The 12,929-nt window shown below is 32.6% G+C and overlaps 1 protein-coding gene across 2 annotated transcripts; it reads left to right on the top strand.

Annotated features, from left to right (window-relative positions):
- Positions 1-1,219: 1,219 nt before the first annotated feature.
- LOC132640051 (uncharacterized) lies at positions 1,220-9,092 on the top strand. Of its 2 annotated transcripts, none has more exons than XM_060356471.1 (6): positions 1,220-1,377; positions 4,560-4,660; positions 5,729-5,806; positions 5,898-5,969; positions 7,043-7,143; positions 7,967-9,092. In XM_060356471.1, exons 1-6 carry the CDS (start codon positions 1,354-1,356, stop codon positions 8,509-8,511), a joined length of 921 nt encoding a protein of 306 aa, XP_060212454.1. In that variant the 5' UTR covers positions 1,220-1,353; the 3' UTR covers positions 8,512-9,092. The 2 variants fall into 2 exon arrangements, with proteins under 2 accessions (XP_060212454.1, XP_060212453.1); XM_060356470.1 differs by having other exon boundaries at positions 7,943-9,092.
- Positions 9,093-12,929: the final 3,837 nt, after the last annotated feature.

Here is a 12,929-nt window from a genome sequence, read left to right as displayed (position 1 = left end):
GATACTTGAAATCTTTTTCTTTTATACTAGAATTATTTTTAACTTATTGTAGGGACTACTCCCTCTTTCCTCCGTGTAATTATCCTTTTTGGAATGAACAGGTTGGAGTCTTGCCTAGCTCTTTCATCAATACGATGAAACTTTGATTAATTTTTTTTTTTTTAAAAAACTCCCTCCAGATTAAATCAAAAAGAGTGTTCTTTTAGATTTTTTTTCTTGGGTAAAAAAGATTGTCCATTTATCAAATAAAAAAAGAATTAACCTTATTTTTTTAGATTTGTATCTGTTAAGTGTTATGTGATCAAATTTCAATACTATCTCTTTTTAATCCGGAGGGAGTAATATATTTATAAGTGAGGAAATCTGAGCTGCCAAAATAGTGGGATTGCCAATCTTCTTGGACAAAATATATAGAAATATTTATTATTCTAATCTAGATTAAGATCTATAATAAAATCTTAATATCATTAAGATATTTAAGAAGTTCTACAAAGATGGTAGTTCACCACTACGTCATTTACTTTCACCGCTAATCGCCATCGCCATTACAACTATCACCATCCCTCGGCTACAACCATCATCATAGCCAATCACCATAATTGGTCGGTCATCATCATTAGTGATTTACGATCATCACCACCAACCACAATTACATCAATCAATTACTACCGACAATCACCATCTTTAGCCACCATTATTTATCACCAACCAGTGTCATCATTCACCACTCCCATTAGCTGTCACTATTGTTATACCCATCAACCACAATTATTAGTCGCCACCGCTATACCACCATGAACAACCAACGTTAATTATTACTGCCTACTACCATCCCTACTAACTACTATTCACTACCATAACTATCAGCCAATCCCCGCAACCAACTACCACCATCGCCAGTCATCACCACCAATCGCCATATAATTCTTAAAAATATTTTTTTAACGTAGTATCGAATAATTAAGTATTTCACTTATTTTTTATATCTATTAATTCTTAAATAAAGACAAGTTTTATACAATCAATGTTGAGAAAACAAAGCGATATAATTACATAATATTTAGATCTTAATACAACTTAATATTCAAATGTATATCCAAATTTAGATATTCTCAATTTCATTCTACTTTTTTTGTTTTTTGTCACATATGCGATTATTGACCCCAAAGAAAAAAAAAAATTACATTTTTGGTAATATTTTAATTACACGAAATCCTCAAAAGTCTTTGTCTTTTCCTCTTTACCAAGTATCCAAATTTCCTTAAAAATCAAAGTGGAAAAAAAAAAACATAAAATAAATCCAAGAAAATTTGTGGGTTTTACACCCTTTGCGATTCTTGATTATTACCAACAATGAGTCTTACAGAATTTGCTATGGTAAAGAATTTCTCTTTTATTTAATATTTAACTGATTATTTGTAATTATTAGTTTTTGGGTATTGATAATTGTGAGATTTAATGAGTTTCTTGAATTTTTTTTTTTGCTTTAAATTTACAAATTATTTCTCAATTAGTTATAGGGTTTATTGTTAGTTAAGGGGGTTGATTTACATGTAAAAATATGTTTTTGTTTAGTATTTTGTATTAATTGGTAGTTTAGTTTTGAGTAAAATAGGAGAATGTTGTTGTATTAGAAAATAAGTGAAAAATATTTCAAGATTAGCTCAATTTTGTTGAATTTCTGTTCTATTTAATATTTAAGTGATTATTTTGTAATTATTAGTTTTGGGGTAATGATAATTGTGAGATTTAATGAGTTTCTTGAATTTTATTTGCTTTGAATTTACAAATTATTTACTGTTTTAGTTGGTATTGGATTTTTGGAACTTTGATAGAGGTTTTGAACAAAAATGGGGTGTTTGGTATAGGGTTTTCTGTTGGGTAAGGGGGTTGATTTACATGTAAATGATCATCAAAAAAAAAAAAAGAATGATTCACTTGTAAAGATATGATTTTTCTTAGTATTTTGTAGTAATAGGCAGTGATTGGTAGTTTAATTTTGAGTAAAATAGGGGAAAGATGTTGTTTAAGAGGAAATAAGTGAAAAATGTTTCAAGATTAGCTCAATTTTGCTGAAGTTTGAAACTTATGACACAAAGTTGTTGGAACTATAGATTATGATAGTATTTTGTAGCAATAGATAGTAATTGGTAGTTTACTTTTGAGTAAAATAGGAAAAGTTATTGTATAAGGAAGAAATAAGTGAAAAAAATGTTTCAAGATTAGCTAATTTTGCTAAAGTCTGAATCTTTCGAATAAAGGGGGGTGATTCATAAAGCCAACCGGATTAGTTTTGGATGGACTCGTAGTTTATTATAGTTGATATTGGATTTTTGGAACTTTGATAGAAGTTTTTTTACAAAAATAGGTGTTTGGTATAGGGTTTGTTGTTGGTTTAGGGGGTATGATTTACCTGTAAAAATATGGTTTTGCTTGGTATTTTGTAGCAATAGGCAGTAAATGGTAGTTTAATTTTGAGTAAAATAGGAGAAAGTTGTTATATAAGAAGAAAGAAGTGAAAAAAAAAATGTTTCAAGAATAGTTCAATTTTGCTGAAGTGTGAAAGCTTTGACAGAAAGTTGTTGGAACTATAGATTATGATAGTATTTTGTAGTAATAGGCAGTAAATGGTAGTTTAATTTTGAGTAAAATAGGAGAATGTTGTTGTGTAAGAAGAAATAAGTGAAAAAAATGTTTCAAGATTAGCTCAACTTTGCTAAAGTTTGAAACTTTTGACGGAAAGTTATTGGAACTATAGAATGTGATAGTATTTTGTTGCAATAGCAGTAAGTGGTAGTTTAATTTTGAGTATAATAGGAGGATGTTGTTGTATGAGAAGAAATAACTGAAAAAATGTTTCAAGATTAGCTCAATTTTCCTAAAATTTGGGACTTTTGACAGAAAGTTATTGGAACTATAGATTATGATAGTATTTTGTAGCAGTAGGCAGTAAGTGGTAGTTTAATTTTGAGTAAAATAGGAGAATGTTGTTGTGTAAGAAGAAATAAGTGAAAAAAATATTTCAAGATTAGCTCAATTTTGCTAAAGTTTGAAACTTTTGACAGAAAGTTATTGGAACTATAGATTATGATAGTATTTTGTAGCAGTAGGCAGCAAGTGGTAGTTTAATTTTGAGTAAAATAGGAGAATGTTGTTGTGTAAGAAGAAATAAGTGAAAAAAATGTTTCAAGATTAGCTTAATTTAGCTAAAGTCCGAATCTTTCGAATAAAGGGGGGTGATTCATAAAGCCAACCGGATTAGTTTTGGATGGACTCGTAGTTTATTATAGTTGATATTGGATTTTTGGAACTTTGATAGAAGTTTTGTACAAAAATGGGTGTTTGGTATAGGGTTTATTGTTGGTTTAGGGGGGATGATTTACCTGTAAAAATATGTTTTTGCGTAGTATTTTGTAGTAATTGGTAGTTTAATTTTGAGTAAAATTGGAGAAAGTTGTTGTATGAGAAGAAATAATTGAAACAATGTTTCAAGATTAGCTCAATTTTGCTGAAGTTTGGGACTTTTGACAGAAAGTTGTTGGGAACTATAGATTGTGATGGTATTTTGTAGAGTTAGGCAGTAATTGGTAGTTTAATTTTGAGTAAGATAGGAGAAAGTTGTTGTATAAGAAGAAATAAGAGAAAAGATGTTTCAAGAATAGCTCAATTTTGCTAAAGTCTTAAACTTTTGCAGAAAGTTATTGGAACTATAGATTATGATAGTATTTTGTAGAGTTAGGCAGTAATTGGTAGTTTAATTTTGAGTAAATAGGAGAATGTTGTTGTGTAAGAAGAAATAAGTGAAAAAAATGTTCCAAGATTAGCTCAATTTTGCTAAAGTTTGAAACTTTTGACAGAAAGTTGTTAGAACTATAGATTATGATAGTATTTTGTAGCAATAGATAGTAATTGGTAATTTACTTTTGAGTAAAATAGGAGAAAGTTATTGTATAAGGAAGAAATAAGTGAAAAATGTTTCAAGAGTAGCTCAATTTTGCTAAACTTTGAAACTTTTTGACAGAAAATTATTGGAACTATAGATTGTGTTTAAGAATCTAAGTGGTACTCACCTGTTTTGTATTTTTATTTTAGTATTTAAGTGATTATTTGTAGTTATTAAGTTTGGCTAAGTAGGGATAAGTGTGAGATTTGAAGAGCTTGTCAATGAGATTTGAAGAGCTTGTCAAATTTTACTGCTTTGAATTTACAAATATTTACTGTTTTGGAATGTTAGAATAAAGCAGATGATTCACAAAACCAACCCGACTAGTTTTGGGATGGACTTGTAGTTGAATTGTTTAGTCCATTAGGACCAAAATTACAAAGTCTTAACACATGTAATCAGTTATATTCTGGTGATTTAGTTGTAGCCTTCGCCTTAATCATTTTTGATGTTTGCAATAAATCTATTTTGCCTGATGGTTAACAATCTTTTACTTAAACAATCAGTGGTCCTATTTCACTTTCTTATGCCTTTAGTCAATATTTATCCTTCCAATATTAAGTGTCGTTTTGGGTGGCATGATTTTCCTATTGACCCTTACATCATATTAATGCAGGTAGAAGAACTGGCCTTTCTTATCAAAGATAATCTTCCTTGCAAGCATCTTATCCTATCTATGGAGGAGACCCTAGTCAATTTCCTTCTCGATGATACGAGGTATTTATAGCCTGTTTGGCCAAGCTTCTCCAAGGCCAAAAGTGTTTTTTTTTTTAAAATAAAAGTTGAGGTGTTTGGTCAAACTTTTAGGAGAAGAAGAAGTGCTTTTCAGTAGAAGCAGAAACTGTTTTTGAGAATTTGGAAAAAGTAGCTTCTCCCCAAAAGTACTTTTTTGATAAACACTTTTGAGAGAATACACTTAGAAACGCTTTTTAAAAGCTTCGCTAAACACTAATTGCTGCTCGAAAGTGCTTTTCAACTTGATTAGCCAAACACAAATTGCTTCTCACCAAAAGTACTTTTGAAATAGCACTTTTCAAAATAAACTGATTTTAGAAGATTGGCTAAACAGGCTATTAATCAGAACGGAAGTTATAAAGATGGCGACTTATGATGTGCCCGAGTTGATAACAAACAATTTATTTTTTAGTCGTTTCAAGAGAATGTGTACTTCATGACATTATCAAGCAGCGAGAATGTACCATTTCTTGCCTCGATAAAAAATTACCATCTCTTCATTATGTGAAGAACATGAAGGTACATATCAAGGTTAAAGGAGTGCATGGGACAAGTGGGTAGTTTTGTTCTGAGGCTTTACTTTTTGCCAATTTCCATCCCAACTTCCAGCCTGTGTGGGTTCAAATTCTGTTAGTTAACTTATACTAGTTCATTTTCTTCGTATATCAGCAAACACTATCTGCTCCGTGTACCTCATTTATCTTGAAATTATCCCAATTGTTCTTGACATCTATCACATGTAGAGAATCATAGTTTGTAGATTCTTGACCTTTTGGTATACCCTTTGTATACGGCCGTTGCGGCAATGTTTATGAATGAAAATACTTTTACTTGATTGAAAAAAAAAAAATCTATCACCTGTAAAACAAAATTCCTCCTTGTTTTTTAAATGTACTTATCAACGCCTTATAATAAAAATTTATACTTATCAATTGATTCAAAGGAAGGAGGGAAATACCTTTTTTTCTCATTGTACAAATTTAAGTAAATATGTGTAGACGCTATTTTCCTGAGGGGACAACTCATAACAATTCTAGTACTTCTGTGCAGTTCTGATGGAATCTTGGAGCTTGAACCAACGAATCCATATAACCGCCTTCTCTTACATCGTCTTGCTGATATATTCGGGTAATTGCATTCAGAATGTTGATTGTTTTATATCATAGTGTACTTCGTTCTTTGAGCTACTGACAAGTGTATAACTTTCTTGTTCTGGTAGGTTTTCTCATCAATCAGTTGGTGAAGGGGAAGAACGGCACTTGGTTTTGGAGCGCTGCTCAGATACATCAATGTATGTAAGAAGAAAATTGCACTGTCCTAAACTCATCTGGATGTTCATATTTTATAGGGGTGTCAACTGGGCGTGTTGGGCTGAATTTGGGTGGGTCAAAATGAGCTGAGTTAATAAATGCGCGGACGCCCCGTCCAAAAGTTACTTGGGCTGAAAGGGGTTGGGCTAAAAAGTGGGTTATAACCCAACCCGCCTAATTCTTACTAAGTTTTAATTTAGTTGTTTGTTCTTTTATGATTCTTTTAAGTACTTAATAAAACTATGTTTTTCTTTATTATGACTATATATAACATATCAAACAAAAAGAATGTCTTTCTGAAAATATTTTTACAAGGTTTCTCATGGGTCAATTTGGGCTGCATGTCAGCCCGATTTTTAAATGGGCTGAATTGGACTGGTCAAAATGGGCTGAATTGGACGGGTCAAAATGGGCTGAGTGACCCGCCCAAACTTGAACGGGTGAATGACTCAAGTTTTCATGGGCTAATTTTGCCACTCCTAGGCGCAAGCATGCAGCAATTTGTGTGTGCTTATATCTTGCAAGCTTGAAACATTTTTTTTTTTTTTGTTGAAGTCTTTGCTTATGTAGCTAATTTTATGGCTGAAAATTTCACACTTGTGAATGTTTTTATTCCGTCAGTAGCTAAAATTTGCACTTTAGGATATCAATCACAGAACAAACTCTGTTTAGGATTAGTGGGAGCAAAAAGTAACAGTAATTTCATATTCTCTAAAGCGAGATTTTAGATTAGATCTTATTCTTTATGATCCTTTCGTAGTTTGATTTCGTCCTTGTATTTTAATTAGAGATGGATTTTTAGTTGTCACAGGAGTTGAGCTATTTCAGTATTCCCTTTTCTTAATAGGCCCCTTACTCGTGTTTTGTCATTGACTGATAATACTTTACGAAATAATCTTGTTGGTAAGTAGGAAGAATCAAATACAACCTTCTTGCACTTAGCATTTTCCCTTCTGAAGTGAAACGAAGTGCTTGAAGTTCTGAACTTAAGTGATAAAGTTTGTCATTGTTAGTTCATTGTCTTCTAACATTTTTTGGGAACTCAATTTTGCAGACCTTCCATTCTCATTAGTGATCTCCTGTGGCAGTATGACGAGGAGCTCCAATCTCCAAGGACTGTAGATGTAATATATAGAAGAAAAGAAGATTCAGAAGGTATTGTTTCTTCTCTAATGTATGAGTTGTTCTAAGATTTATTTATTTTGGAAATGGATAACAATCGCCTTACATGTTTTACTACGTCCATAGATCAGAACTTGAAAGAAGGAGAAAGTACTATAGGAACCAAGGATCATACTTTTTTGTAATACTGCATCCTCTAGATTGCCTTTTATATGAATAATACATCTAACCTTATTAAAAAAGAACTTCAAAAGAGGGTAAAAACACTGTCAGTGTCTGAAAACTGGGAAAATATATTCATGCGATTTCAGATGAAATCTAATCATTCTTCTAATGTCCAATCAAGTTATCAAGTTAAATTGCCTTCTCTACTAGCCTGTTTGGCCAAGCTTCTAGGAAGCTGAAAGTGCTTATTTTAGAAAATTGAGGTGTTTGGCCAAGTTTTTAAGGAAAAAATAAGTGCTTTTGAGTAGTAGCAAAAGCTGTTTTTCTGAAGCAAAAAAAGTAGCTTTCCCCAAAGCACCTTTGGAACATTGGCCAAGCACAAATTACTACTCTAATATTGGCAAAAGTGCTTTTCAAATGATTAGCAAAAACAAACTGCTACTCTCCAAAAGTACTTTTTTGAAAAACACTTTTCAAATAAACAGCTTGGCCAAACAGGCTAGTATACCTCATTGCTTTATACATTAATTATTTTCTGGTATTTTGAGTGTCAACCATGGAGAACCTTGTTAATCTTCCTTTTTTTTGGGGTGGGGGGTTTAATGAGTTTTATGCAGAAATCCGAATGTAACCGACACTTTTCAAGTTCTAAAATGGTAAGCAACAGGTAAGGATTTTTATTGCTTTTCAGGGTCAAAGGTAGAAGAGACACCAACACCAATCTTTAACCTTTCCCTTGAGGAGAGGGAAGAAGCATATATGGCAGCTCGAAAACGGATTTTTTCAGTTGATCAAGGTGAGACAAGACAATGTGTGAAGGATAGGCCTCAAAAAGATCCTACAGTTGCCCGTCGTATGATTGCACATGCACTTGGCCAAAGAACCAGACCTGTTAACCTAGAGATCCACCATGCAAATACTGACCAATCTGAAGAACAAGCCAAGGAAGAAAGACCGACAAATTTGGGCAAGCAGACGTATAGGGAGGTTAAAACTCCCCCTGCAAAATATCCAGGTTCAGGTGGCAAGCCCAAAAGCAACAAATCAAATGGCAGTAAATCACCACATATTAAGAAGAGCACACCTAAAAACACTGATGGGACGAGTTCCTCAATGATAGTGAAAAAGGAGGGGAAGGTTAACAAAGATAGTATTCGTGAAGAACATATCGGTGCTGCTAAGAGAATATTTGCCAATGCTCTAGGGTTTGCAAGAGAAGGGAATACATCAAAATGAGGTCGAACCACTTTGCAGCAGTGTCTGAAATAAGGAATATAATGTATTCTTCGTGAAATGGTTAAAGAGTAGCCCGTGCAGCCACACAAACCGTTGAAGTAGTTAATGATCTCGAGCACTTTGTGATACTCTTGTGAAATTTGTGCCACAAGGAAAGTGAACGGTGGTAAGTTTGTGCTAGCCCTTTGATAGCTGCATCGAATATGTTCATCAAGGAACTTTGGGTTATAGAATTCGAAAGCCACTGAATCCAATTCATCGACAAGTTTAAGGTCATATAAAGTTTGTGAAATTTGCCTCGTCTGTCTGTAGTACAGATTTTCTCTGAGGGACCTCGTTGGCGACCACATTCATCATTTTCTTTTGCCTTTTCTTCATTATGATGTACAACTTCATTTTAGTTTAATAGACTTTGAAATTTGAACTTGGCTTTTTGGCCATGGAATTGCAAGTTATCAGTAGTAGTATAGTCTGTAGATTACAGTGGTGCTTTTGGAATTTGGATTTGTGAATGAGTTTAAGATTTGCTTGGTTGGCTTGGATTGTTATTCTTGTAGATTCAAGAAGCACTGTTTGTTTCTCCTCTCTTTTAAATAGAATAGATTTTGGAGGTATAGTCATAATTATGCTTATAAAGAGTTAGAACTCTGCACGAAACATCTCACGTTCATGCAGAATTGGGAAAGAGACATACCCCGAAATGGTGTGATATAGACAACTTTACTTCATATAAGTTTATCACTTAAATGTTTTTGCAAGATCTTGGTTATTTTTCTTATTTGAATGTAAATAATGATTAATTTCATGACTTGAACCTGTGACTAGGTCATATGAAGGCAACTTTAATTCATAGACGTTTATCACCTAGATATTTTGCATGATCATGGTTGTTTTTTCTTATTTGAAAGAATATTAATAGTGACTAATTTCACAATTTGAACCCAATAACCTATGTAAGTCACACGCAAACTTCTTACGTCTATCACCTAAATATTTTGCGTGATCATGGTTATATTTCTTATTTGAAAGAATGTACTTACAATACAGCAAATAATGTGGTAGATCCTGACCCAAAAAAAATGTGGTAGACAAGAAATTGAAAATCATACAATTCAGTAATAATAAAACAAGGATATGTGTGCGTGTATGAGAGAGAGAGAGATATGACGAATATCACGAAAATTAGGTATTGACTTGTGAAACTGCTACTGATTAATTAAACTAGTAGCTATTAGCCTATTGTAATCCAATAACATTTCTTTATTTTCTTGTTAAACTTGTCCATATTTCAATGAAACATATAATAATTGTCAAATATCCACATGTTCTAGCTGATTTAAAAGTCTATTGATTTGATTATAGTTATATATGTTTAATTTGGACCATATTTATCATCTTAACGTTGACATGTGATACCTCGATAATCCTGCTTAAGAAAATCAGGACAATATTAAATTCATCTCAAAATCAAATGTGTAATTCTTTTGAAAAATAAAATCTAATTTGCCCATCAATTAAATTGAATATTAATATAAATCAGAGGCTACTACTAATAGTTAACTTGTTTCACGATAAGAATCCATATAAATTATTTGTACACAATACTGAACGCATTTTAACGTGCAATGGCTTAATGTACTTAAATTTATATATTTCACTTTGTTTTTTACCAACTCTCACCTACATATTTGAATTTTGCCCTCATTATAGACCAAAGCACTATTCCATCATTCAAAAATTTAGGGCTCCTTTGGTTTACCATAGAAACAAACACACCTTTAAAAAAAAAAAAGTTGTGGTGTGAAAACATAATTTGAGGAATTCTAAATCAAACTAACATGCTTCTACCAAAACAATAATATACAAGTTTCCCAAAAGGTTATATCCCCAGTTCAAGTCATTTTGGCATTATTAGTATTTGAGTATTCAAATAATATTTATTTAGTTGTAAACTTTTCAAATAGTTTAAAATGTTCTGTTATAGAATATTACGATCTATGTACATGCTATTTACGCAACTCCTAGTGCAAATGCTCTCCAAACACACATCCTCAAAGACTAATCCAAACACAATTTCTTTCCTTAAATTATCTTTATAAAAAAATTGATCAAATTTTCCACAAATTGAAATTTTCAAATATGAAATAAAAAATAGATATTACGCCACCCTAATATTAAAGTTTGTTCTTCTTTAATGACGTGGATAAATAGAACACCACAAGCTTTAATGTGGTCTTGTTGGCTTGGACATGGCCTAAATAATACTCCTCTTTAATGAAGGGCAACTTACGTAATAACTACCTTTTAGTGTTTGCTTTTAATCTGTAGCTATTTTTTTTGCTATTAACAATTCGGAGCTACATTAGGTATTTACTGTGTTTGATGTATTTCAGTGTATTTAAATACACTGTTCAATCTATATTTGAATGTATTTCAACAAAATTGCAAATAGACCGTGTACATTCAAAATACATATGAAGCCAAATACAGTCAGACACAAGACAAGAAGCAAAAATACATTCAGATACAAGACAAGAAGCCAAATACATATGAGATACATATGAAGAGATACACTCAGATACACTCAATTATGAGATACAAAGGATAAGAAGCCATGGATTTCGGCTAGACGAAATACAATCAATCAAATACATTAAAATTATATTTACATTCAAAAATGACGAAAATACACTCAGATTCTGAAATACAAGAAGGAGAAGAAGCCATGAATATGGGTCAAATATAAAAAATAAAATAAAAATACACTCAAAAGATGACTAGTATATTTAAAAAGGAAGACTGCAGTCAAAATCGATCGGATCTCCGACGAAATACCAAGTACCTCTATATTTGCACTAAAAAAAATGAAAATACATTCAAATCCTTTTAAAATACAACGTATTATTCAAAAAAAAATAATACACTATATTTGATACAATCTGAGTGGCATCAAGGCCTTTTACAAGGAGCCAAGTGAGAGAACTTCAAGCTATGCAAGCATTGTCCATGAGGAGGGACGTACTTGAATACATTCTAGAACCTTCTCGGGGATTTCAAGTGTTCATGATAGCATGGGAGGATGGTTTGGAGAAGAGAGTTGAAGATGGTCGTGCTTGCAATGTGGCTATTACTTAAAGATTTGCAATTTCAAGTTCTTTTCCCAAAAGAAGACACCCAACAAGGCCCTTACTTCATTAAGGGTAAAAGTGTAAGAATGTAGTTGTTTTCTTTTGAGCTTTAGTATAAATAGTAATTAGTTTCATTTGGAAGACTTAAGACTATTTTGAATATTGATATTTGCTATTATAAAGCACTCGAGAGTTGAGAGCTTGTGAAGCCTTTGATTGAGTAATTGTTGAGAGGATTGGTTATTAGGGAATTCCAAATTCTTCTTGGTCATCCTAGGAATTTGGTGTTTCTTTTGTTCCTAATTTAGAGGTCTTAATTTTCTATAACTTTAGTTGCTAAATTAGGTCTTAAGTTGTGTCAAATTATCTATCTCTTTTATTTCTTGCATTTTATTATTGTTTTCGTTTCCGTTCTTGCATCAGTATTCATATACAGATCTGCAACAACTCTAGCGAAATAAAAAATACATTGTATTAACACTTAAAAAAAACTATCGGATCTTCGGCAAAATATAAAATACATTGTGTATACAACTCCGGCGACACTCCTTTCAGATTTGAGTTCAATTTGATCTAAAAAATCATTCACTCCAGCGAAATACACTAGTACATATCGTATTTCAGTTTTATACAACTCTAACAGTACTCTTCCTTTCAGATCTGAGTTCAATTTGATCTCAAAAATCATTCACTCCGAGAAACGACGGCGTGTATGACAGAATCAATGGGGGGGGGGGGGGGGGGGGGGGAGGGGATGTGGCGGTTGCTTGTGGTTCCGGAGCTTCGGCAGTCGTGTGAAGGAGAGGGAGAGGAGAGAAGTGTGGTTGTCGTGGTTCGTCGTCGGAGCTTCGGCAGTGGAGCGGCGACAGATGGGTTAGTAAATGGTTCATCACCGGAGCTCCGACAGTGGGGCGGCAGCGGTTGGGGTAGTTACTAGGAATGAGAGAGAGTTTTTAGAGTTTGGAGAAGATGAAAAATCTTAAATGTGTAGTGAGGGAGAATAGAGAGTGGTGTATGTATTTTGGTATAGCTATCAATGATAATTTATAAAATTAATTTGGCTACTAAATATAAATAAATCAAAAGGTGATTATTATCAATAATTACCTCTCAGAGGTAGCTACACCAAATAATTTTTCCTAAAGCGTTAGTAGTTAAACATATTTATCTACAATTCATGTACTTGTATAATAATCCACGGGTCTGCTGGAGTGGCAAATTCTTCATACTTAATCTCAAAGTAGGATTTTCGCTAATTTAAATTAGTCAGATCATAAAGCGGATATCGAA

The sequence above is a fragment of the Lycium barbarum genome, chromosome 5 (genome assembly GCF_019175385.1).
Source record: "Lycium barbarum isolate Lr01 chromosome 5, ASM1917538v2, whole genome shotgun sequence".
Lineage (NCBI taxonomy): Eukaryota > Viridiplantae > Streptophyta > Magnoliopsida > Solanales > Solanaceae > Lycium > Lycium barbarum.
This window is presented reverse-complemented; position numbering and strand designations above follow the sequence as displayed.